General features: G+C 40.1%; 1 protein-coding gene across 4 annotated transcripts in view; it reads right to left on the bottom strand.

Annotated features, from left to right (window-relative positions):
* The window catches only part of fhod1 (formin homology 2 domain containing 1), a 305371-nt gene that overhangs the window by 62606 nt on the left and 214931 nt on the right, over nucleotides 1-27834 (bottom strand). For all 4 annotated transcript variants that reach the window (XM_073069862.1, XM_073069863.1, XM_073069864.1 and 1 more), the window contains exon 10: nucleotides 21303-21643. In XM_073069862.1, coding sequence (XP_072925963.1) covers nucleotides 21303-21643 — 341 coding nt within the window. The remainder of the gene's footprint in view (nucleotides 1-21302; nucleotides 21644-27834) is intronic.

Genomic DNA, 27834 nt, shown 5'->3' with positions numbered 1-27834 from the left:
TCACTTAGGTCACGTTTCTTCCCCATTCTGATGTTTGGTCTGAACAACAGCTGAACCTCTTGACCATGTCTGCATACTTTTATGCATTGAGTTCCTGCCTTGTGATTGGCTGATCAGATATTTACACTGATGGGCAGGTGGACAGGGGTACCTAAGTGCCTGCTGAGTAAATAACCATTCAGTAAATGAATCTTAGAATGCTTAGCCTTTCATAAGCACAAGAAAATCTGCCGATGCTGGAAATCTAAAACAACACACACAAAATGCTGGAGGAACTCAGCAGGTCAGGCAGCATTTCTGGAAATGAATAAACAGTTGACGTTTCCAGCCGAGACCCTTCATCTCAGGACTGAGAAGGAAGCGTCTCAGCCTGACATGTCATCTATTTATTCATTTCCATAAATGATTAGCCCTTTCTATGATTATTCATGAAACAGATTAGTCTTGATTCACAATCAAATTAGCCTTTTAATCACGTCTCAGAAATCATAAATTGAGCCTAATTTTGTAATCCTTGTATGTTTAATTTCTAGCTTTCCCTGAATATAAATGCCACGGTTTTTAATTCATCACTACTTGCTTCACCCAGCATTGCTCAGGTTATTTTGCAGGTAATCATGAAGCTTGCATTTATTTACATGAGGTTCCTTGTAAATTAAATTAAATTAAATTTAGTTTAAACATATAATTACTGCATGAATAATATAACCGGGGGCTCAAATAATGTAGCTGGATTAAAGTTACCAATAAAAGACAACACTGAAAATAAATATGCAAACAAAAATTACATTTACTATGTAGTCCTGAAGACGGGTCTCAGTTCAAAATGTGGACCGTTTACTCTTCTCCATAGATGCAGCCTGGCCTATGGAGTTCCTGCAGCATTTTGTGTGTGTTGCTTTGGATTTCCAGTAGCTGCAGACTCTCTCAAATTTGTGATTTACATTTGCTATGGGTATCTTTAAGTAGGTATGTACTTATGCACACGCATAGATTCATTTCAATGTTGAAGTGCTTCAGAATAGTCTATATATTTTTGCTGTTAAGTCCACTGTAAAAAATTACTGATTGTTCTCTGGTCCAATTCTGGTGCAAGCATCATAGAGCTGACCACAGGAAAACGGAGTTTCAAGATCAAGTCCAAAAAATTTTAGAGATTATCCTTGCACTATGTTAATGCTCATAGCAAAACAAAGTTGAACAGGGAACTGAAGTCAAATTTAAAAGGTATATCAGATGGGATAATTGGTATCCGAAAGATGAAGGTAATTTTCCCTAATAGCACCATCATGACTTCAATTACGTGTTGCAGCAATTTTTGAACAGATAATCTTGTGCTGTTGCATCATATCAGTGGATCCAAAGTTCAAAGTAAATTTATTATCAAAGTACATTCACATCACTATATACAACCCTGAGATTTGCTTTCTTGCGGGCATACACAGTAATTCCATGAAACACAATAGAATCAATGAAAGACCGTATCCAACAGGATAGACAAACAACAGACAGTGCAAATACGGAAGAAAGAGGGAGACAGAAATAGAGATACAGAGAGAAGACAGAAAGAATGAATAAACAAATAGCTAAATAAATAAACAAACAAACAGATAAATAAACAAGCAATAAATATCGAGAACACAAGATGAAGAGTCCTTGAAAGTGAGTCCATAGGTTGTGGGAATAGTTCAGAGAAGGAGCAAGTGAGGCTGAGTGAAGTTATCCCCTTTGGTTCAAGAGCCTGATGGATGAGGGGGTAATAACTGTTCCTATATCTGGTGGCGTGGGTTCTGAGGCTCCTGCACCTTCTTTCTAATGAGAGCAGCAAGAAGAGAGTGGCCTGGGTATGGGAGCCTTTGATGATGGATTCTACTTTCCTGCAATTGTGCACTGTGTAGATGTGCTCAACGGTGGGGAGGGTTTTACCCGTGATGGACTGGGCCATATCCACTACTTCTTGTAGGATTTTCCATTCAAAGTGAACCTAGCATTGGTGTTCCCATACTAGATCTTGATGCAAACAGTCAATATGCTCTCCACCACACATATATAACAACCTGAGTATCATGATTGGCGCTCCTTCTTTTAGTTCAGGGTTATGTGATGGCATAAGAACTCAATAGGAAATGTACAGCCCTAGGAATAGTTGCTGTCACACTGTCACTAGATTTATATTGTACAGGTTGTTTGCAATGAAGATTCTTATACACAACATTTTTGGTGCTAACTTTGCTCTTTGACACAACCATTGGTAATTCAAAGAGTGTTGAGTGACAGTTTGGAAAACAGCTCGTCTCAGATCATGAAGTGATGCAACATTCCCCAAGATTTTCATTGAAACCATTCCTTTTGCATCTTTGCATTCAATTTCCACTGTTCCTAATTGAAATAAATTCAAAGAAAATTCTCTTGCAGATGGATTGCCTGTCAAAATGCAGTTGCATACTGATTTTCAAGTATAATTGAATAACTTTTCCTCTAATATACGATGCTTCCAGTTCATTAGTTCTCTGTGAAAATACTGCAAGCATCTGACAAAAATCTCCAGGTAGCGCTAAATAAACCTCCCATTAATTTACAATTCAAATCATACAATATTTGATCTATTGTTTCAATGACTGCTTTGTGAGCTATTTGAAATTTACTGTCTGAGATGAATGTACGATGCACAATCTTTTATATTTTTTTTTCTTTGCAGTTCCCCAAACAATGTTACATGTTTGAGTTTCCGCATGTGTCAAAATAAATGGGAGTTTAAAATCTAAATGTGAAGCTTCTATCAAAAGTTTTGAAGCAATGCTTGAACAATTATGTTTTGTCTTCAAACTTCAACCAAAAGTAGAAGAATCAAGAATCTTGTTCCACCAGATTTATCTGAATAAAACATGATTATGATAGGATCTATGGAATTTATTTGGTATCTCACTAAACTTTTAGCTTTTCAATATAATCATCTAAATGGTTTAAATAGAATTGATCAAAATTTTGAATATTATCATATAATTGGTTTAAATCATAATTAATCTCCCACAGAAACTTGGCACACAAATTTTCAGTTTCTCTGTGGCTCAGGTAGACCAAAAAATAGTTGGGTCAAATCAGTCCAGGAATCTAGGACCTCAGACAAAGATCTGAATGAAATCTCATGAATTGACATTGGGGAAAATTACAATTGTGCCCCAACAACACCCCCCCCCACCCCCCAGCTATGCAGGCACTCCCATGAGGAATGTGTGGAAAATTTCAGGTATTTAGGTTGTTTTGTTACTACGCTTTAACACTGCACATGGATATCCTATTTTGTTATATATCTTCAGATTTATATTTACAATTTCAAAGGGAAAAGTTGATATTCTAATAGTGAGTTGTCTGGCTGTAAAGTATTAGATTTGCAAGTTGATTTTCCCTTTTGAGTGAACAACAAAATAGCAAAGGAATCCTGGCACCCCACAGTCAAAATAAATAGCTGGTCCTTTCCTGTTTGTTGAAGTTTTCTTGTACTACAAGGCATCCTTTAATAACAGACGATATTTATAGTCAATGATCAACACACAAGTTATTAGTGTTGTGTTGCAGCTAAATGGACAACAGGACAAATAGCCTTCATCTCTCAAAAGTTAGAACTTGGTCTTCCATTACAACCACCATTACCTTGTGCATTTTAAATGATCTTTTTAGTTTTTCTATCCATTTCTACTTTGTTGTTTTCTGACCTAGTATATTGTTTATTTTCAGCGCGCGCACGCACGCACACATACACAGACATACACATTCTGAGATGTGTAGTTCATCCCTCATTATCAATTTGGGAACAGGAGGAATATATTGGGAGAATAAGATGCACAAAACTTTGCTTTAAGTGAATTACTTATCATTAGCATTGTGCATTAATGCATCACTTCCACCAAATTCATTGGCTAGAACTTGACTTTATCTATTTGGGTAAAATTGATTAAAGCAAACACCAACTTGTCTTTCTCTTTCCTAATTACCATTTCCAGGTTAATGTAGTATCTAGGTTATTGTAAAAGGTTATTCAGGCTGATACACACTGAAGTGTTACGGCCAGAAACTAAAGATAGCAGAGAGTGATGTGGTTTATATCCCAGCAACACAAAACTATTACTGATGGTCACAATTCAACTTCTTGAGCAATGAATATTTGGTGTGATTTTTGAAAATAAACACTTTAGTCATTTATATTACATTTGTAAGTGTGAATTCAGATACGGTTTTGCTGATGGCATTTAACAACTAAAACGGGAAAATGTACAAAACCAAAAGTAACAACTTCACATCAGACTTTTACACTTTGACTTATATTATTAGACAAACTACAATAGTAATCAGTAATTTGGAAAAGAGTATCACAATTAAAAGTTCCTGTTTTACATGATGATATGTAATTTAGACTCATTTACAGCACGTTTTCTGCCTCACAGCAGAAGTTAAATTGCTCAAGTATTTTAAAAGCAGCATTTAGTTTGGGAACATAATCCCAACAGTACTTTCTTCCCACGAAAATCTTCTGAGCCAGTCCCTTGGGATGGTGGCTGGCTTGTTTCCACCACAATCCTATGGGCTCTGACATGCCTGAAGACTCCCATGGTTGGAGGGGTTTGTGTTTGATAGGGCAGGTCGGCGGGGCATTTGGGATATTCAGTGAAGCTCTCACTGTCTGCATAGAACTTTTGATTGTTTGTCACAGAACAGCACAGGATCAAGCCCGTTGGCTCACCTGGACAATGCCGAATTGTTATTCTGCCTACTTCCATTGACCTCCACTTGGAACTCAGCTCTCAGTGTTCCTCCTATCCATGTACGTATCCAGACTTCTCTCAAATGTTGCAATCAAACCCACATCCACTGACAGCTTGTTCCACACTTGCACCACGTTCTTAGTGAAGTATTTCTTCCTCAGGTTCCCCTTTCACCCTCAGTCTAGTGTTGTTGCACCCAACCTCAGTGGAAAAGTCTCCCCTTACTCTCATACATTCCAGGGAATAAAGTCCTAACCTGTTCAACCTCTCCCTGTGACTCAGTTACTCAAGTCCCAGCAACATCCCTGTAAATTTTCTCTGTATTCTTTCATTTTATTGATATCATTACTGTAGGTAGGTGGCCGAACTGCACACAATACCATAATGATATTTGAATTTGGCCACACCAGAGTCATATACAAACTTAATATAACATCCCAACACCTGTACTCAGTACTTTGATTTGGGGAAGTCAATGTGCCAAAAGCTCTCTTTACAACCCTATCTACCTGTGACTCCACTTTCAGGGAATTATGGATCTGTATTCCCAGAACCCTTTGTTCTATCACCCTCCTCAATGCCCTACTGTTCACTGTGCATGTCCTTCCCCGGTTTGTCCTCTCAAAGTGCAATACCTTACACTTGTCTCCATTAAACTTCATCAGCCATTTTTCAGCCCATTTTCCCAGTTGGTTCAGATCCCACTGCAAGCCTTGATAGCCTTCATCATTGTCAACTACACCCCCAATCATAGCGCCATCCGCAGTTTGCTGATTCAATTTACCACGTTATCATCCAGATCATTAATATGGATGACAAGCAACAACAGACCCAACACCGATCCCTACAACACCAATACTACTTGTCACAGGCCTCCAGGCAGAGAGGCAACCATCTCCTACCACTCCCCAGCTTCTCCCACAAAGCCAATTTACTACTTCATTCTGAATGCCAAGTAACTAAACCATCTGGACCAGCTTCTCATCCAGGACTTTGTCAAAGGCCTTTCTGAAGTCCATGCAGGCAATGTCCACTACCTTTCCTGCACTAACTTTCATGGTAACCTCCTCTAAAATCTCTATAAGATTGGTTAGATACCACCTACCATGCACAAAGCTACGTTTTCTTTAATCCAATTTTCTTTCGAGATACAGTGTGGAACGGGCCTTTCCGACTCAGTGAGCTGCCTCACCTAGCAACCCACCTATTTAACCCTAGCCTATTCACAGGACAACTTACAATGACCAGTTAACCTACTAAACAGTAAGCCTTTGGACTGTGGGAGGAAACTGGAGCACCCAGACGGAGCCCACATGCTCACGGGACAGAAATATAAGCTCCTCACAGAGGACTCAGGAATTGAACTTGGAACTCTTGATGCCTTGAGCTGCAATAGTATTGTGCTATCTGCAACTCCAACGTTGACTATCCCTAATCAGCCATTCTCCATCCTCAGAATGCCTTCCAATATGTTACTCACTACTGACATCAGGCCCACTGGCCTACAATTTCCCAACTTATTCCGAGAGATGTTCTTGAATATTGGAATAACATAAGCTATCCTCCAGTCCCGTGGCTAAGGATATTTTAAATAAAGGGCCCCTGCAATTTTTGAACAAGCCTCCCACAAAGTCTGAGGGAAGACCTTATCAGGGAATGGGATCTAGCCCAATTTGCCTCTTAATCCAATGTGCTCTAATTTAAGCAATCTGTCCCATGATATTGTACAAGGCCTCCTGAAAACCCCGGCATACTATATGCACCGATTGCCTTAACTATTCATTTTACTGAAACCTCAAAACAAAATTAACAGCTTTGCCAAATTTGATTTCTATTTAGTAAATCCACATTGATTTTGCTCAATCGCATTACTAAGTTGTCATTCCTAAATAATATGTTCTAGCATTTTTTCCTTCAGCTAACTACAATCAAAACTCCAGGTATCTAATTGCTCAGATATCCTGAAAGGTGCCATGTCTGACTCACGGAGTTTCAATTCCTTCAAAAAGACCAAAGCCCCAGTTCCCATCCTTGAAACTTAACATGGGGGTTCACTGGAAAATTTGTTATACTACTGCACTGTGCAACACTTAAAACAATTAGAAGTGTTCAAATATTAATTGTAATAACACCCAAGACCTGCTGGAGCAGCACCATCCCAAGTAAAGTAATGGAGTTTTACTCAGGTCTATACTTTTCTCTTCCCTTTCTTCTTAATGAAGGACTTACTTTTGTGACCTACGATTTTGTCAGAACTGTTCTACCATCAATAGAACTTTGGAAAATGTTGAATAGTCCATCCACTATCTGGCCCAGTTGTCACTATTTACCAGCTGTCAAGTTGTGTTCCGCCCATCCAAGTCCTTCTGGGCTAGGTTAGTGCTGTTCAGTCTGGAGTCAAAAACACTTTCATGTCAAAGACACTCTCAGTCAAGGAAGTCTTCTGTTCATTACTGCAGGTGCTGCCTGGCCTTGATAAACTTTCATCTATGCCTGGTTCTCAGATCGGGCGTCTGAGTGTTTGGGCTGTATCTGAGCTCTATGTTAACAGATGTAAGGATACATATTAATTTGCTCAAGATGCATTTCAAAAACCATTGGGTAAGGGAACCAAGTTGCATCATTACATTTTTCTCACTGAAAATGTAAGACATTTAAATACATTGGGTAGTAAAAACTAGAATGTGTAGTTTGCTGATTTCCAATTTTCAATACAAAACATATTTTGCAGCTATTTATTTTTATGAATAGCTTCACGCAAGTTCTTAAACTGCAACAGAAAGGCTTGCAAACTCTGAAATGCAAAACTCACAGCTGACACACGGTGGAGCTAGTCAAGAATTCCATCTGTGTTAATATTGCACCATAAGAATAAATCAATATTACATTTTGATAAAGCTGGCACTTCTATTTAATTTTATACTGTTTTGGGAGTTGAATTGTATTTCATGCCAATCACATGCAGAAACAATAAGTTCAAGTAGCTTAGATACATAGATGAACACACGATCCCAGGAGATAAAGTGGATTTTGGTTAATTGGGCCAACAGTTAATCACTTCAGGCAATTAAAAATATAAGGAGAGGAAAAATGAAATATGGACATAAGCTAGCCAATAATATCAAAGAGGATACTAAAAATTTTTGTCAGATACATAGAGAGTAAAAGAGAGGTGAGAGTGGATATCGAACTGCTGGAAAATGATGCTGGAGAGGTAGTAATAGGGGCAAAGAAACGGCAGATAAACTTAATAAGTATTTTGCATCAGTTTTCACTGTGGAGGACACTAGTAGTAGGCCAGATATTCGAGTGTGTCAGGGTGCAGAATTGGGTATAATTTCTATTACTAAGGAGAAGGTGCTTGTGAAGCTGATAAGTCTGAAGGTAGATAAGTCACCTGGATGAGTCGGACAGCACTCCAAGGTTCTGAAGGAGGTAGCTGAAGAGATTGTGGAGGTATTAGTAGTGATGTTTCAAGAATCACTGAATTCTAGAATGGTAACAGAGAATTGGAAAATTCCAAATGTCACTCCACTCTTTAAGAAGGGAGGAAGGCAGAAGAAAGGAAAGTATAGGCCAGTTAGTCTGACTTCAGTGGTAGAAAAGAAGTTGGAATCCAAAGGATAAGGTTTCAGGCACTTGGCGGTACATGATAAAACTGGCCAAAATCAGCATGGGGAATTCTTGCCTGGCAAATCTGTTGAGGCCTTTGCAATGTTACCTGTTACGTACTCGTGACACGTGACAGTGGTACCCTTGTCACGTGACTGGGGTTGAAGCTATACTGGACTTGAGGTAATGGTCTTGTGATGGTGGAGTGACATCATTTTCCCGCCAGTAGAGATCATGTGACAGGTTTTTTTTTACAGGGTATAAGAGGAGGACCCCTCACTGTGGGGTGGGGCAGTTCATGGCTGGATTTACCATGTTGACTTCATGCCATTGTGTGATTTAATGTGATGATGCAGTTTAGTTGAAAGATGAAGTTTTATCTAATGCCTAAAGTTTAAAAGGTCATTGCCAGCAGTTTCTTTATAATACTGCTAGTTAAGAATCAGTGGAGAGTGAAGATCGGAGTTCGGGAGTTAAAGATCGAGGAGAATCGAATTTCGACAGTGAAACAGGTTCGACCTTATTTCATCCTTATTCAGAAGGAATTCGTTGACTGTTCTCGTGTTAATCTCTGCTGGGTAGCAGAAAAGATTGAGGACAGTGTGGAAGGAAAGGTCAGTGCCTTTAAGCCGTTACGTTTCATAAAATTCTTCGTGGGAAGAGTTCGACTTTGGAGACTGAAGAAAACCGACGTGAAAGAAAATTTAAATCGTCTTAAAAAGTCTCTCCTTTTAAATGGACTGAGCATTTTGAACTTTTGGCAATACCACTTTAAAAAACTGTTTTTGCAACATCACTTTAAGAACTGTTTAAGCTGCCGCACAGCAGCTGATTTCCAGTTACGTTAGTGTTTGTTTACTTTGGGGGGGTTTGTTTTCAGTGTTTAATAAACGTGTTATTTGTTATTAAAACCCTTGCCTAACTCACATATATTTATTATTGCCTGAATACGTAACATGCCACACATGAGGCTGCTTAACAAGATAAGAGCCCATGGTATTACAGGAAAGATATTAACATGTATAGAAGATTGGCTGACTGGTTGGAGGCAAAAGAACAGAAAAAAGGGCCCTCTTCTGGTTGCTTACTAGTGACTAGTGGTGTTCCATGGGGACTGGTATTGGTACCACCTCGTTTCATGTTATATGTCAATGATTTGGATGACAGAATTGATGGCTTTGTGGCCAAGCTTGCAGACAATACAAAGACGGGGTAGGGGCAAATAGTGTTGAGGAAGCAGGGAGTCTGCAGAAGGACTTAAGATAGCTAGGGAGAACAGGCAAACATGTGGCAAATAGAATATAATGTAGGGACATGATGGTCATGCACATTGCTTTAAGGAATAAAGCTGTAAACTATTTTCTAAATGGGAAAAATTTCAAAAATCAAATGCTACAAAGGGACTTGGGAGTCCTTGTGCAGGATTCCCTAAAGGTTAATTCGCAGGTTGAGTCAGTGGTGAGGAAGGCAAATGCAATGTTAGCATTCATTTCAAGAGGACTAGAATATAATGATGCTGAGGCTTTATAATGCATTGGTCAGACCACACCTGGAGTATTGTGAGCAGTCTTAGGCCCTTTATCTAAAGATGTGCTGGCATTGGAGAGGGTCCAGAGGAGGTTCATGAGAATGATTCCAGGAAGGAAAGGGTTAACATATGAGGACCTATTGACGGCTCAGGGCCTGTACCCACTGGAGTTCAAAAGAATGAGGTGGGAATCTCATTGAAGCCTACCAATATTGAGAAGTCTAAATGGAGTGGATATTGGGAAGATGTTTCTTGTACTGGGTGAGACAAGGATCAGCGGGCACAGCCTCAGAATAGAGGGATGTCCATTTAGAACAGAGATGAGAAGGAATTTCTTTAGCCAGAGGGTGTTAAATCTATTGAGGCCAAGTCATTGAGTATATTTAAATCTTTGTTAGTCTGGGCATCAAAGATTACGGGAAGAAGGCAGAAGAATGGGGTTAAGAGGGATAATAAGTCAGCCGTGAAGGAATGGTGCAGCAGACTCTGCTCCTATGTCATGCTCTTATTTAGGACAACTCTTACAGAAAAAACACTCATTCAGAAAATAGCTGGAATTTGTTTTGTTTATTTGGGACACTATGCCACTTAACTGGGACAGGAGACAGTTGTCTAATTAGCATCAGTCGAGGTTAAACACTCCATCGTTTTTAAATAGCATCAGTTCTGTGTGCTTGTGTCATATTATCCACTTGTGCCAACAGACAATGTTTCAAAAAGCAGTGGGAGTATGAAGGCAAGGAAAATGATGAAGATGACACGTCTGAACTTGAACTAGTGACTTCACAGGTTGCCAGAAAATTTATTGTTGGATTATGACACTATGTCATGCCAGAAGGCAATGAAGGCAGTTCATTACCTGCACAAGGTGTCTGTGCTGATTTGGTTTATTTACAATCAATCAAAAGGACACAGCAACATACAACTCCTCCATCAATAACTATGAAGAACTAATACACAGTTTTATAGTACTTTAGTAACACTGATATTGCTCTCATTTGTTCTGTATTTCATTTACATGCATAATTTGTTACTCAGTTAAATGGTAGTATGCCTTTTTTAGTACCTTTTTAACTACTTCCATGAAATTCTGGCTAATTGAGGCAATCGCTTAATTGGGCCGAAATTAACTTTTCCCAGTGTGTTCCAATTAACTGGAATCTGCTGTATTTAGAATTAAGTATTTTATTTTAGAAAGCTTCAATAGTCTTTTTTGTTTAAACTCTGATTTCAGTTTTGTTGTAATGTTTCCAAAGTCTAAAACGTTTACAGAAAACATACTCAAGAAAAGGCTGAAAATGCAGAATATCACTTATGAGATATAACTTGGTTTCTGACTTTAAAGGTGAAAACTTTGATAAGATTTTCCCATACCAAAGCTCTTCTGTGCATACTAATTCATAACTTCTTATCTGGAACTTACAAATAACAGCTTCTAGCTTCTGATAACATGTACAGTACTTTGAGATTATACTAATTTGTACAAAAAGTGTTGGAACACCTGCCTCAAATTACTATAAATAATAGGTTTTGTTTTTTATCCAAGTATGAATACCAGAAATAAGATCACCAGATATGAAAAACTGGTACAATTCTTCTTCCAGGTTTTCACATTTTTCTCTGATTACCTCATCACAACTATGCTAACTTTCATTTTTCCATAACCCCTGTATAACCTCTGGTGAGACTCTTGTTGTGCTTTGTGGTATGCCATGTACTGGTCAGTAAACAGGAAAAGTGTTCTCAGCCTAAACGAGGTTCAAAGTCAAGTGTGAAAGATGGGTCCTGCTCTATCTGAACAACTTGCTGAAACTATTCATTTTTAGCATGAAAGTTATTATGAACTGATTTATGATTCTGACAGCATTTGGCCATTATCCTCTGCGTACAAAGTTCTTTATCATCAATCTTGCTTAGATCTTTCAAGAACTAGAAGTAAACTGAAGCCTGGTTTAAAAACAGAACTGAATAGAACTTCTAAGACAACAGGGAAGTTCCAACTAACTCAATGAATAAACTTACAATACCACAAGTGGCAAGTGATGACCACTCAGTGAAGCTCTCTGAAGGCACTGATTTGAGACTGGTTATTTCATCTTCAGCAACCCCATGTACCATTGTCACCTTGATCTCCATCCAGAGAAGCTCTTAAATGTGCACAGATCTTGCCATACACATGAAATTATTTTTAAAAATTTTATTTATTTAGAGATGCAATGTGGAACAGGCCCTTCTGACCCAATGAGCTGCACCACCCAGCAAACCACCCACTGAATTTAGAGGAGAATTTACAACGTCCGGTTAACCTACTAACTAGTACGTCTCTAGGCTGTAGGGACACCTGGAGGAAACTCATGTAGTTCACGGAGAACACGTACAAATCCTCACAGACAGCACCCAAATTACACGCAAAACTCCAGAGCACTCCCAGCGGGAATAGCATCACACTTATCGCCTTGCTACGATATTTTCAGATAACGTGAAACTGGCTAAAATCAACAGAAGCAATCAAGAAAACTGCTTTGGAAAATTTAAACTGTTTTATTTTACGGTTTGAAGTATCTCCTTCAGCTGTTCTGTAGATTAATCAGTGCAAAATTCAGATGTTGGGATAGAAAATAGATAGAAAAGAGTAAAGTCATTTTTGTTTTCATTTTACCGTTATAATGGTAAAGGATTGAAGATGCCTGATCATTTGTGAAAGATAGTAACACCAAGAGAGAAGTACGCAAATCACTGCATAAAGACACTTTCACCCTATTTTCCCCACAGTCATGTTCATGTTGTTACAGTTGGACCAGTTGGGGATACACTCATCTCACACTGTTGAGGTAGGGGTAAATTTCAGGCATACAGAAAAGCGATGTGAATATACAATCTGGACTAACTCTTTAATATGGTACTAAAGGAGTGCCAGACCACCTGCTGAAGGTGCCACCTACCAGAAGAAACATTCATCTGAAGCCCAATCTGCTTTAGAGATAGATCTGGTAACCATATTTGGAAGAGCAACAGCAGGGTTTTCTCAGTAATCTAGTCAGTACTTAGTCTTCAATACCAAGACAAAACAGTTTACTGGTGTTTTCCTTGATGGCCCAACACAATGAAAGAAGTACAAGGATTACATAACATAAACTGGAGTAGTAACCCATGAATTATGCGCTTGAGTCATTCCTATCCCATTACATCATAGGGAGATATGTTGGAGTGCAGGAAGCTAATAGGGATAGCTTGAAAGTGGTAGCAGAGTTAGCTCTAGAAAGCCTCCAGAGATGATGCCAGAGTAATCCAATGCCCAGCCAGAATAACTGCATACCAAGAGATTATAGCTGAGCATGAAAGCACAATGTTATGGGGTCTTCATATAACAATATAACAATCACAGCACGGAAACAGGCCATTCCGGCCCTCCTAGTCCGTGCCGAACTCTTAATCTCACCTAGTCCCACCTACCCGCACTCAGCCCATAACCCTCCACTCCTTTCCTGTCCATATACCTATCCAATTTTACCTTAAATGACACAACTGAACTGGCCTCTACTACTTCTACAGGAAGCTCATTCCACACAGCTATCACTCTCTGAGTAAAGAAATACCCCCTCGTGTTTCCCTTAAACTTTTGCCCCCTAACTCTCAAATCATGTCCTCTCGTTTGAATCTCCCCTACTCTCAATGGAAACAGCCTATTCACGTCAACTCTATCTATTCCTCTCAACATTTTAAATACCTCGATCAAATCCCCCCTCAACCTTCTACGCTCCAATGAATAGAGACCTAACTTGTTCAACCTTTCCCTGTAACTTAAGTGCTGAAACCCAGGTAACATCCTAGTAAATCGTCTCTGCACTCTCTCTAATTTATTGATATCTTTCCTATAATTCGGTGACCAGAACTGTACACAATATTCCAAATTTGGCTTTACCAATGCCTTGTACAATTTTAACATTACTTCCCAACTTTTGTACTCAATGCTCTGATTTATAAAGGCCAGCGTTCCAAAAGCCTTCTTCACCACCCTATCTACATGAGACTGCACCTTCAAGGAACTATGCACTGTTATTCCTAGATCTGTCTGTTCCACTGCATTCCTCAATGCCCTACCATTTACCCTGTATGTTCTATTTGGATTATTCCTGCCAAAATGTAGAACCTCACACTTATCACACTGATAACACTGATCACTGATACACTGATCACACAAAGAGAACAATGTTAGAAATGGCTTATCATGAGCTCATCTGCACCTGACTGGCTAAGTGCTGATAACTGTATGTATTTGCATTGGATGGACCTTATCTCAATAAATGTATCAGATTCCTTCTTTCCCAGTCCTTTACCTTTTCCATCTATCACCCCTCTGCTTCTTTCTTCCTCCTCCACCCAACTGCCTTTACCCATCGCCTTCTAGATTGTACTCTTTTCCCCAAATCACACACCCTCTCCCCACCCCACCTTCTTATTTTGGCTTCTTCCCCCTTCCTTTCCGGTCCTGATGAAGGGTCGGCCAGAAATGTCGAATTTCACTTGGCTAAGAAAGCATATGGTGCATTGGCCTTCATCAATTGTGGGATTGCATTTAGGAGCCGAGAGGTAATGTTGCAGCTATATAGGACCCTGGTCAGACCCCACTTGGAGTACTGTGCTCAGTTCTGGTCGCCTCACTACAGGAAGGATATGGTAACCATAGAAAAGGTGCAGAGGAAATTTACAAGGATGTTGTCTGGATTGGGAAGCATGCCTTATGAGAATAGGTTGAGAGAACTCGGCCTTTTTCCCTTGGAGCATCGGAGAATGAGCGGTGACCTGATAGAGGAGTATAAGATGATGAGAGGTATTGATCGTGTGGATAGTCAGAGGCTTTTCCTCAGGGCTGAAATGGCTAGAACGAGAAGGCACAGTTTTAAGGTGCTTGGAAGTAGGTACAGCAGAAATGTCAGGGGTAAGTTATTTTACGCAGAGAGTGGTGAGTGTGTGGAATTGGCTGCCGGCAATGGTGGTGGAAATGGATACAACGGGGTCTTTTAAGAGGCTCCTGGACAGATACATGGAGCTCAGAAAAATAGAGGGCTATGGGTAACCCTTAAGGTAAGGACATGTTCAGCACAGCTTTGTGGACCAAAGGGCCTGTATTGTGCTGTAGGTTTTCTATGTTTCTATTTACATAGGTACTGCATGACCTGCTGAGTTCGTCCAGCATTTTGTGTGTGTTCCTCAGAATACTTCGCAATGCACAATCAGAGAGAGTGTGTGAACCACACTCAGCAAGGTGAATGGGCCTCTATCCGCTTATAGCTCATAATAAATGAGTTTCTGCTTGACCTGGCAATGGACAGTGGAAGTGGCTCTACTCTACATCATTTATAATTTGAAAGCTCAGATGATAAGGTCATTTTCTAATATGGTATCTGGGTTCCATCAGGGTCCAAGAACTATTTCACTGAGAGTGATGTCAAGGCTTCCCACCTGGTCAAAGCTGCCATGAGACGGACTGAAGACCAGAGGTCCTCCAGCATTAATTGAGCAGATACTATTTTAATATCATAATGGTAAAGCAACCCCTATGGAAAGAAGGGGAAAATTATGGCATTCTTTTCTTTATGCAATGGGTTGAACAGACTTGGGAAACTCCTCACAAAGAGCAGTAGAAAAGGATCTAGAGGAGAAGGCAGATGTACATTTGAGAAGGATATAAGGGGAGTACACCACAGGCTAAATGGTCCAATTTTCAATTGAATATCAACCAATTGCAGATACTGGAAATCTGCAAATACAGTCGGCCCTCCTTATCCATGGGTTCCGCATGCGCGGATTCAACCAACTGCGGATCGGGAAAACCTGAAGTTCTCTCTACAGCACTTGTTGTTTGAGCATGTACAGACCTTTTTTTCGTGTCATTATTCCCTAAACAATACAGTATAACAACTATTTACATAACATTTACTTTGTGTTAGGTATTATAAGTAATCTAGAGATGATTTAAAGTACACGGGAAGATGTGCATAGGTTACTGCAGATTGGGAATCGAAAAAAACAGAAGTTCTCTAAGTCGGAACAGGGATATCTGGTATTATTTAGCGTTTGTCTTAGTATATAGTATATATTTTACCTTTCTATGCATATAAAACACTTAAAAAACGCATCTATTTCAATAATTAAACCACTGCGTTGCTTAGTAATAATTACAATAATTGTAATTAATCCTTTAAATTTGTTCCGATCGTTGACCGACTATTGCCTAACACTTTTCCAATGACCGATAGCGTTTCACCTCTTTCCGATCACTTTATTATTTCCACTTTATTATCAATCGTGATTGTTTTCCAGAACAGAAATACTGCAGGCAGCAGGTCCCGAGCTCTGCCGGGTCATAAAATCCACTGCACTGAGACAGGTTAAATAAGCTCCAGAGCTCCACCGGGTCCTAAAGTCCATTGACTTGAGCATCCAAGTGGAGGGCCGACTGTAAAGACAATTCTGGAGGTTGCACAGTATCCATTAAGAAAGAAATGGAGCTAATGTTTATGGTTGAAGATCCAGTGTTAGTGCTGATACCGTGCCTCCAGCAATTTCTGTTTTCACTCTGAACAAATGATCTCTTCAGAGACCTTGTAGAGATATTGGCAGAATCAATGCCAGTGCCACAATATCTAACAACTCTAAGCCACTGTTGAGATACTTATGAAAGGGTTAGAACCTTGTGAGGATGGCTGGCTTATGAGAAATTAAGTATTGCATTTGTAAACTTGCATTAACATGCATTTGACAATACTGATCTATATAGAAAAAGAGTTATTGCCTCCCTCTTGATCATCACTTCAGGTTTCTGTAGCTTGAGGAGGCCAAGTGTATTCCCATTGATAAAGGTTATAGATCGGCACACGTTTTACAGTAACCCCATTTAAGCACTGCAATGTCTTTTCACAATTTTTAAATTGTGCAATTTCTCCCCAAGCAGGACTCAGTTCACCAAAATCTTTAGCCAATGTGACATTATCATCATCTATAGGGCTGATTTGAATGAGTAAACTGGACTATATTCAGGGATTCATCTCTGGATCAGAATGAATCCGTCATGGTGTCACCAACTTCATCGAGACGCCTGTGGATAAGTGTGTGTGCCTTTGAGAACACACCAAGGTCCTGTGCCACAGTGGTGTAGCGGTTAGTGCAAGCTCAGCTCAGGGTGTCGGAGTTCAGAGTTCAGTTCCGGCGTCCTCTGTAAGAAAGTTCTTCCCGTGTACACGTGGGCTTCTCCCAGGGACTTCAGTTTCCTTGCACAGTCGACAGACAGACCTGTTAGTAGGTGGACTGGTCATTGTAAACTCTCCTGTGATTAGGGTCAGGTTAAATAGGTGAGCTGCTGGGCGGCGGGTCTCATTGGGTCAGAAGGACCAGTTCCGGGCTGTATTACTAAATAAATGAAATAAATCTGCAGTCTGCTGGGAGCTAGATCTGTGGCATTCAACATTAGTGAGACAGAACCCTACAGGAGGTCCAGGTATGACCTATGGAAGTCTATTGTGAGAGCAAAAAGACAATTCCATATGAAGTTAGACACGCACAACGGCCGTGGCAGTGCTTGCACGCCAATACTCCCTATAACGTGAAACTTAACAGCATTGTTAGCAATGGTGTTTCACTCTCCGATGAGGTCAACCCATTTTATGCATGCTTTGAAAGAGAGAGTAGCATTGTGCGTCTGCAAATCCCCACAGCATCTGGCAACCCTGTTATCTGTCTTGAAGGCTGTGGTCAGAACAAACTTCAAGATGGTGAACCGATGCAAGCTGGCAGGCCCTAATGATGTAATTGGCATGGTACTGAAAATCTGTGCTGGAGTGTTCAGGGGCAGCTTTTACCTCTTACTGCTGCAGTCAGAGGGTCCAACCTGCTTCAAAATCATACCAGTGCCCAAGAAGAACATGATAAACTGCCCTAATGACTGCTGGTAGCAGTCACATCTGCCGTGATGAAGTGCTTTGAGTTGTTGGTCATGGCTGGAATTAACTCCTGCCGGAGTAATGCCCTGGACCCACTGCAATTTGCCTACCATCGCAACAGGTCTACAGTGGATACAATGTCACCGGCTCTCTAGACAGCTTTGGAGCATCTGGACAACAGCAAAACATACATTAGGCTGTCGTTTGTCTATTGCAGCTTGGCATTGAACACCACCATCCCCTCGGTACTAATCAACAAGCTTCCAAAACCAGTATGAAGCTGGATTGTTCAAGTTAAATTCATTGTCATTCAACGATACAGCTAAATGAAACAACGTTCCTCAGGAACCAAAGTGCAAAACACAGTGCATACATCACAAACAGCACATAGAATAATATTAACAGATAAATAAGTATTCTGTAGATGCATGTTATATGCATATATGACATACAGTTATAATATATAACAGTATACTTCTACTGGCGCTGTCATAAAGTGTACTGGGAGGTAGCAGGGTGTTCAGAAGTCTCACAGCCTGGGGGAAGAAGCTGTTGCCCATCATATTAGTCCTTGTTCTTATGCGGCATTTCTATTTTCCTGATGGAAGGAGGTCAAAGAGATTGTGGGAAGGGATCCTCAACAATGCTGAAAGCTGAACATGCCAAATGCTGCTGTTATACTGCATATGAATTTTTAAATTAAACATTAGGCACTAGGAAGTAGAAGAAGAATGTATTTTAAAATTGTTTGAAATCTAAAGTTTCCTATTAGTGGCAATATAGATTTTATCTATATGGATTTTACATACAGTCTTTAGTATGTTTAATTGCAGTTAGAAGCAAGATCTAGGTTTTGATGGCTTATTTTCTGTAAACAAGCATTGCTACCTACAGTAGTGACTTATGTTCAATTCATCTGCATTAAGTAATGATCATTGTGACCAGCATTTGTATTGTAACAGTCTTTTTCATAAATGATGAGGGTATTCTAACTCTTAGTTAATGAATATAGGGCTATCATGACAGGAAAATAATAAACAATTTCCAGTTCTTTTCATTGGCAAATGATCAGCCATGATGCAATGCACAATACTTCAAAGATGAAACACAATCATTTGAAACACCAGTCAGCCCTGTGGGTACAAATTAATGCATACCATAGAGCAAAAGGTGCAGGGCAGAATCATGTCATCCCTTTGAAAGCATGATCCACTTTGCCTCTTTCCCCTTTGCAACACTTTCCTTTGCGGCATATGTCCAATTCCCTCAGAAAGTTATTGAATTTGCTTCCACCACCCTTTCAGGCAGCAAATTCTACATCCTAACAACTGCATGTAACTGCATGATTTAATACTGTCCAGACTGCAACAGATGCAAACCAGAAAATATGTATTTCTTTCAGGAATACAACAAAAATGTATATATACAGTATCTAATTACAAATACCATCTTTGTTAATATTTAACTTTTACATTTGTATTTTTAATGATTTTTTTTTACTTTACAGAAGCCAAAGTCTATGTCTGCTGGAGATTACTGCCAGTGAGGGTTTGTTTAATGTTGCACAATTTAAAAATATCATGTGATATAGGGAAGTGCACAGGGTCTGCACACAAAATCAGAATACACTACAAAATGGGAGAGATTGGGAATATCTATTTCCACTTCTTACATGTTTTCAAGTGTCTTCATTCCGTGATGTAACCATGTATTATATGTAGGCATTATTTTCTGTCATTAGGACTATGTTCATTTCCTCAACATTTAGCTTTCACTTCCTTGGAGATTCCTAGAGTTACAATCCTATGAACACACTCCAGTGATACAGAAGTCAGGCGTCTAATTGAAAGGAAGAAAATAACTATGATTTATTTCACATCACGGGCATGAAGCACTGACTGTTTCTCACTCCACAGATGCTGCCTGGCAACACTTTCCTTTTCTGGCGATTAAGAGATTAAGTGCTGTTAGACGATGCAGGACACCGTCAGGGTTTGAGCCAAGCCTTAGCCTTTTCAATTCCCTTCTCCATTATCAATGGGCACCAAAGACAATGAATCGACTCTACTTCTACCCCAACTCTGATCAGTTAACTCAGAACAGAGGAGAGATTTCTGGCTTTAGTGGCTCAGTTGGTTAAACCTATGTGGAAACCATGTGTATTGTAAAAGTCATTAACATGATTGTTATAAATCTTATTAGTTTTGTTCCTTGGCACTGAATTTTGGTTATTTAGTTCTGGACAATTACTATGGTGTAAATACATAGCACATTAGAAAAAAACTATTTTCATTATCCTGCAACAGGCACTAAGAACTTGCCACTTCAGAGCAAGGAGTCCCATTCCATTACACTGATGTTCAAGGCCTAATGCCCTCTAAACCTGGAATGTCAGGCAGGCTGTGGATTCTTCCCATTTTGACAATCCAGTTGTACAGATCAGGGCAGCAGGAATATTTCTACAAGGCATGGTAAGGTTACACGGTAAGGTTATATCTACAAGGCATGAAGTAAGGTTACATTTAGACTTTCATGTATGGGTATGAAAAATGCCTCAGACACACAAAAGTCCAATTTTGCTTCTGGGCTCAACTCAACCTAGGGCATCAGATGAAGGAGAAAATATTAACATCAAAAATATTAAGTCAACTCCAATATAAAATGATAACAGTATTTGAACCCACACAAAATACTGGAGGAACTCAGCAGGTCAAGCAGCATCTATGGAAAAGAGTAAACATTTCGGCCGAGACCCTTCTTCAGGATTGAAGTATCTTAATTAGCCAGCTTTCAACACAGTAATGCTTCCTGTTAGGCTGGAAACCAATCTGCCTTTTGCTTTCGACTTTTATACAAATCCGAGCAGAAAGTACTACTCTGTAGTTAGAAGGCAAGGGGCCAAAAATTCCAAGATCAGCACAATCAATTAAAATACATTTGTACCGTCATAATATCATGGATTTTTTCTCTGGGATGCATAACCACTGAACTATATGCTATGCAGTGATACGCATTATTCAATGAATTAAACACATTAAATTCTTCTTAGTTGGTAGTATTATTGACAACTAATTGACCGTCCTCTTTAAAATACAGCTGAACTGGTATAACTGGAACAAATTTTAAAATGAGCAACAGCTGCAAAGATCTGTAAGCTTAAAACAAGAAAGCATGCACATTTATCCAGCATATTCCATAATCTGTGAATGGTCCAAATTGTTTTATATTATTGTTTTTATTTAAAAATATAGATATTAGTAAAGTAGGGGAATGGTTCACTACACTCAATCTTCTAAACAAAAATGCTCATTCACTTATTTGGTATAGTTGGACCTCAGCATTGCCTCCTTAGTGGTCAAAGTTTACGTTCATAACTATACTACAGCATCAAATGACATGCACTCTACCCAGCGTAAAACCATTAGCAATAACAAACCAATTTTACACAAAACAGCAACTTACTCTTGGTTTGCAGATGGCGAGTTTAGGTCTCTTTCTGGGCTTGCAGGTGCGGCTGAAGTTATTGTAGGTTGTGTTTGGTTGTCAGGTTGCTCTGGATGGATGCAAATCGCCTTTGAAGACTTAATGTCATGTGTTGTGTGACTGCTGGGGCTTATTCCTTCAGGGACGAGTTTGTGAACAGTAGCCTCCGCTGGCCTGGTTGGTGACAGCTCGGCCATATTTTGTCCTGCAGATCGTCTGTTTTTTCGTCCATCATCGACATTAGCAGTCAGCTTCCTTCTATCCCGCCGTGCATTTGGAGTGTTCCCGTCATCTTCACCATCCTCGTGCTTCAGTGCATTCTAGATAAAGAGAAAACACTGTTCATTTTTGTTGGAGAGGAAAGAAACAAAGTGGTCTGGGCAACACCAACAATGCCAGTATTTATTGCCCACCTCTAAATTCCCTCAAACTCACTGGCTGCTGGCCACTTCAGAGTCAACAACATTCATGGGGCCTGGATCTCCTTCAAAATGTCAGGTTTTCTCCCCAGTGCAATCAGTGAACTAACTAATGGCAATCATCATTGACTACACCATTACTAGTTTTATTTCAAATTCCAAATTATTCACTGAATATATCATTTGCGGATGCCAGGGTGAGTTTTCAACTCAGGGCTGCCTTAAGTGATAGAATGATACTGCATGAAAACAGTCCTTTGGTCAACTTGGACCATGCCAAACAGAGCATCTTCTCTGCTATAACCCTCCAGTCCTCTTCCCTCCAGGCACCCATCCTCATGCCTCTATCATACCCATCTTGTCCACTTCCTCTAGCACCTCATTCCAGGTACTCACTGCCCTCTGTGTAAAGACGTTATCTCATATGTCTCCTTTAAATCTCACCCTTCTTGTATCTCTGCTCTCTATTTTAGAATGCCCAACTCTGGGGAAAGGGCTATGACCATACCTTATCTATACCCTTCACAATTTAATAAACTTCTAGGAGGTCACCTCTCTTTCTCCTGTGCTCCAAGAATTAAAGATCCAGCATGGCCAACCTTGCCCTTTCACTTAGGCCCTCTAGTCCAGGCAGCAATCCGACCTTCTTTTATGGCTCCACACATGGTGGTCCCTGATGGTTTTTGAGAAGACCTTGTCTCTACCTATTCACCTTTTTCCTGTTAATATAAATGAAGATTCTCTGGGGATTATCTTTAACCCTGCCTACCAAGTCCATATCATACTCTTTTGTAGTCCTCCTGATTTTCCTCTTAAACTTGTCCTTAATCTTTTTATATTCATTGAGGAATCTAAATGTACTCTGCTGCCTAAAAGTGATATTTACTTCTTTGTTTTTCCTGACCAGAGCCTTGATATCTCTCATTGCTGAACTTGGTATGTCTGCTCTTCACCCTAACAGAAGCACGCTGTCCTGAACTCTTAAATGGCTTGTTCATCTGAGCCACTAGGCTATGAGTCCACTGCCTTAACCACTTATGTTACCATCATGTGTGAGACGAATAACATAAATTATATTTTCATTTCTTTCAAAGGATTTCCTGCTAACCGACTTTTATACACATGAGGTTTGGAGATGGTGGATAATAAGTAATGACTTTACCTCTTCTTCCAGAATGAAAGTCACTCTAAACTAAAGCAAGAATGCAAGACTGAAGGCAATTTCCAGGACTGAGTCGAAGGCTGCCGATTACACTTGTTGATATTTCCATGCACAAGCTCAGAGGCTGCTGGATAGTTGCAGTGGCGTCAAACAACATCCAATGCTCACTTGCTATTATGCCCTCGCTTATGGGGCAACAAGAGTACTAGCACAACTGTTGCTTTGAGACCTCACACAGTTAGTTACTAAGGGCCCGATCCAACCAGGTCTGCTACCCTTTCTTTTCCAGTTAAGTGGCTTGCATCATTGATTAGTCTTATCCATCACCATGCTGCAGATTTCCTGAGCCACCAATTATCCACCACTCCCACCAATTTTCCGTAAACATCCTCAGCCAACCTTGCATTGACTCCCACCTACCCAAATCATTTGTCCAACATCCCCAGTACAGCAATCCTCACTCCAAAACCCCCAACCCCAGTTACCTTCAATCTGAAATCAAGCCCCAGACTCCTCCACTATACAATCCCGTCCTTGGGATAAGCAAATAAAAAAGATGAAAATTGGCTTTGTTTGTCACACGTACATCAAAGCATACATCATTTTGCATTAATGACCAACAGTCCAAGGATTGTGCTGACCATCCCTCAGGAACATAGTATGCTCACGGCTTACTAACCCTAACTGTATGCCTTTGGAACGCAGGAGGAAAGCAGTGCACCCAGGAGAAACCCATGTGGTCATGGGGAGAATGTACCAACTCCTTACAGACAGAGACTGGAATCAAATCCATATTGGTGACCACTGGTGCTGTAAGGTGATTGCGCTAATGTCTACGCTACTGTGCTGCCTCATGGAATAAGCTAACACAAGCAACTTTGCACTGTCGGATTTTCAATCTCCACCATTGACTGCTACGCTTTTCAACTCCAAGCTCTGATCTCTCCATAACCCTCTTGTCCTTCCTTTAAAATCTGCATTTTCAGCCAAAGATCCTAACAACTGAATATCTTCCTTTGTGATACTAAACCAGACTTCATTTGATGATGCCAGAGATGGTTCCCAACAATAATCATCCCATGTTAATACAAGTTATCAGATCTCAGGTAACATATAAATGAAATATTAAAATAACAACCAACTAGTGAATTCTGTTTCATGGTCTAAAAGCCTTAATTTGATTAGATTACAAAGAGAGTACAGGCTTAAACTTTGGCAACAATTTCCTTTCTTTAATAGCATACTTTTAAGGTGACTAGAATCAGAAACCTCAGCCAGGAACACACTATTCTTTTTGCTAAGCATTTAGCTCCCTTTCTCTCACAATAGGCTGTGAATAAGAATGATATAGCAAATTCCAACAGGCCTTACTGTGGATGGAAAGGGAGACTTACTGTGTTCAGGAAAAAGTTTCCTTCATCAGTACGTAGAAGTCCCAATGAGAGAATGTGCAATACTGGATCTGCTATTAGGGAATGAGAGAGGGCAGGTGACAGAAGTTTGTGTAGGGAAACACTTTGTATCCAGTGACCACAATGCCATTAGATTTAAAGTAAATATGCAAAAAGATAGGACTGGTCCGTGGGTTGAGATTCTAAATTGGAGAAAGACCGATTTTGATGGTGTTGGAAATGATCTGGCAAGTGTGGATTGTGACAGGCTGTTTTCTGGCAAAGGTGTACTTGGAAAGTGGGAGGCTTTCAAAAACGAAATTTTGAGAGTGCAAAGCCTGTATGTGCCTGTCAGAATAAAAGGTTAAGATAACAAGTGTAGGGAACCTTGATTTTCAGGAGATATTGAAGCCCTGATTAACAGGTATAGGCAAGTAGGAACAAATTAGGTACTTATGGAGTGCAAGAAATACAAGAGAACACTTAAAAAAGAAATCAGGAAGGCTAAAAGGTGGGATGAAGTTGCTCTAGCAGACAAGGTGAAGGAGAATCTAAGGGATTCTAAGGTATGTTAAGAGCAAAAGGATTGGTCCTCCGGAGGACCAGAATGGTAATTCATGTGTGGAGTCAAAACAGATGGGGGAGGGGGAACTGAAATGCCTTCTTTGTCTCAGGAGACAGATACAGGGTCTGTAGAAGAAAGGCAAAGTGCCATCACCTTCAGGGCCCTGTACAGTTTGCACAGAAGGAAGTGTTTGCTACCCTGAGGCAAATCAGGGTGGATAAATCCCTAGGGCCACACAAAGTGTTCCCTCTGACCCTACGGGAGGCAAGTGCAGAAATTACTGGGGTCCTAGCAGAGATAGGAGAGGTACCAGAGGATTGGAGGATAGCCAGTGTTGTTCCACTATTTTAAAAAGACTCCGAACAGAGACCAGGAAATTATAGGCCAGTGAGTCTAACATCATCTGTGGGAAAGTTATTAGAAGATATTCTAACGGACCAGATATATAAATACTGGAATAGACGTGGACTGATTAAGGATAGTCAGTACGGCTTTGTGCATGGTAGGTCATATCTAACCAATCTTTCAGAGTTTTGAGGAAGTTACTAGGGAAGTAGATGAAGGCAGAGGCAGTGGATGTTGTCTACATGGACCTGAGTAAGGCATTTGACAAGGTCCCATGTGAAAGCTGGTTAAGAAAATGCATACACTCAGCATTCAGGATGAGATAGTGAATTAGATTAGACATTAGCTTTGTGGGAGAAGCCAGAGAGTGGTAGTGGATGATTGCCTCTTTGACTGGGGGCCTGTGACTAGTGGTGTGCTGCAGGGATCAGTGCTGGGTCCGTTGCTGTTTGTCATCTATATCATTGATATGGATGATGATGCAGTTAACTGGATCAGCAAATTTGCAGATGACACCAAGGTTGGGGATGTAGGGAACAGCAGTGAAGGCTATTGTGGCTTGCAGAGGGATCTGCATCAGCTGGAAAAATAGGGTGAAAATGGCAGATGGAATTTAATGCAGACAAGTGTGAGGTTTTGCACTTCAGTAGGACCAACCTACCGTGAGGAGTGTGGTAGAACAGAGGGATCTAGGAATACAGGTCCATAATTCATTGAAAGTGGCATCACATTCGTAAAGAAAGCTTTTTACACAATGACCTTCAAAAATCAAAGCATTGAGTACAGGAGATGGGCTGTTTTGTTGAAGTCGTACAGGACGTTGGTGAGCTCTAATTTGGGGTACAGGTGGCCCCTGCTTTTCACACGTTCGATTTACAACAGCTCGCTGTTACGAAAGACTTACATTAGTACCTGTTTTCGCTAACCAAAGAGGATTTTTGCTTTTACGAAAGAAAGACGCCCACTTTATACGTGTGTTTACCCCAAGAAAGACTACAATGATCATGAAGCCTTGTGCGAGCAGTTGTTTGCGCATGTGTTTACGTGCATATGCGTGTACACATGTACACACTTGCATACGTATGCATGTATGTGCCGATTTTTTTCTCCAGATCGATTTTGGTTCGCTGCCTTCCCGAGTTTGATAAGTGAAACTACACCGTACTTACAATATTTTTACTTTATATAGCATGTAAATTTATTATATCATTCCTGCTTTTACTACATGTTAGTGTTATTTTAGGCTTTATGTGTTATTTGCTTTGATTTGGTAGGTTATTTTTTTGGGTCTGGGAACACTCCAAAAATTTTCCCATATAAATTAATGGCAATTGCTTCTTCGCTTTACAACATTTCGGATTACAAACAGTTTCATAGGAACGCTCTACCTTCAGATTGCGGTGGTCACTTATCTACAGATAAGATGATAATACAGAGTACAGAAAAAAATGACAAGGATATTTCTGGGTTTGGAGGACCCGAGTTATAAGGGAGGGCCGAATAGGTTAGCACAGTATTCTTTACAACGTAGAAGATTGAGTGTACAGAGCGGAGGTACAGAACTTAGTGAGATGGTGCTCAGAGAACAACCTGTCTCTTAATACAGCAAAGACTAAGGAGCTAATTATCAACTTTGGAAAGTCACAGGGTGACGAGTCTGCTCCAGTCTACATTAACGGAGACATAGTGGAGAGAGTGTCCAGTTTCAGGTTTCTGGGAATACATACCTCTGAAGACCTTGCATGGTCCACTAACACCACAACAATTGTTAAGAAAGCACAGCAATGCTTGTTTTTCCTCAGGAGACTGAAGAAAGCTGGTCTAACTGACCTTTTACCGCTGCACCACAGAGAGCATCTTAACATACTGCATCTCTGTGTGGTATCTCAGATGTACAGCAGCTGATAGGAAAGCACTTCAGCGGGTAGTCTCTAGTGCACAGAAGATCATCAGGACACAGCTCCCAGCCCTGGAGGACACCTACAGCTCACGCTGCCTAAGGAAAGCTACAAGCATCTGTAAGGACAATACACACCCATGCAATCATCTGTTTGAACTTCTTCCATCTGGCAGACATTATAAGATTTTCTATGCCTGCACTTCCAGACTGAAAAATAGCTTTTTCCTCAGAGCTATAATTGCTCTGAACCAATTGATCAAGCATCATCCATAAATGTGTTATATTGCTACTTTTAATACTGGCTTTATGGCTGTCATGCATCTGAGTTGAGCTTTTGTACTGCTGGATATTGCTTGTACTGGCTGGTTACTTGATTTTATTTATTGTTTATTTATTTTATTTGTTGTTTTATAGCACTGAGTACGAGAGTTGCAAACTCATTTTCGCTGTATTGGTGCATGAAAATTGTAATATGCAATGACAATAAAAATATTTCATTTCATTTCAGATTGAGAGGTGATTTGATAGTGGTATACAAAATTATGAGTGGTATAGATAGGGAAAAAGTAAGCAGGCTTTTTTCACTGAGGGCGGGTGGGACTACAGCCAGAGGTCATAGGTTAAGGGTGAAAGGTGAGAAGCTTAAGGGGAACACAAGGGGAAACTTCTTCACTCACACTCAGTGTGAGTGTGGAATGAGCTGTCAGCACAAGTGATTCATGTGAGCTC

This window comes from Hemitrygon akajei, chromosome 17 (genome assembly GCF_048418815.1).
Source record: "Hemitrygon akajei chromosome 17, sHemAka1.3, whole genome shotgun sequence".
In the NCBI taxonomy this organism is placed as follows: domain Eukaryota; kingdom Metazoa; phylum Chordata; class Chondrichthyes; order Myliobatiformes; family Dasyatidae; genus Hemitrygon; species Hemitrygon akajei.
The sequence above is the reverse complement of the archived record's forward strand: the minus strand, read 5'-3'. Positions and strand labels throughout refer to the sequence as shown.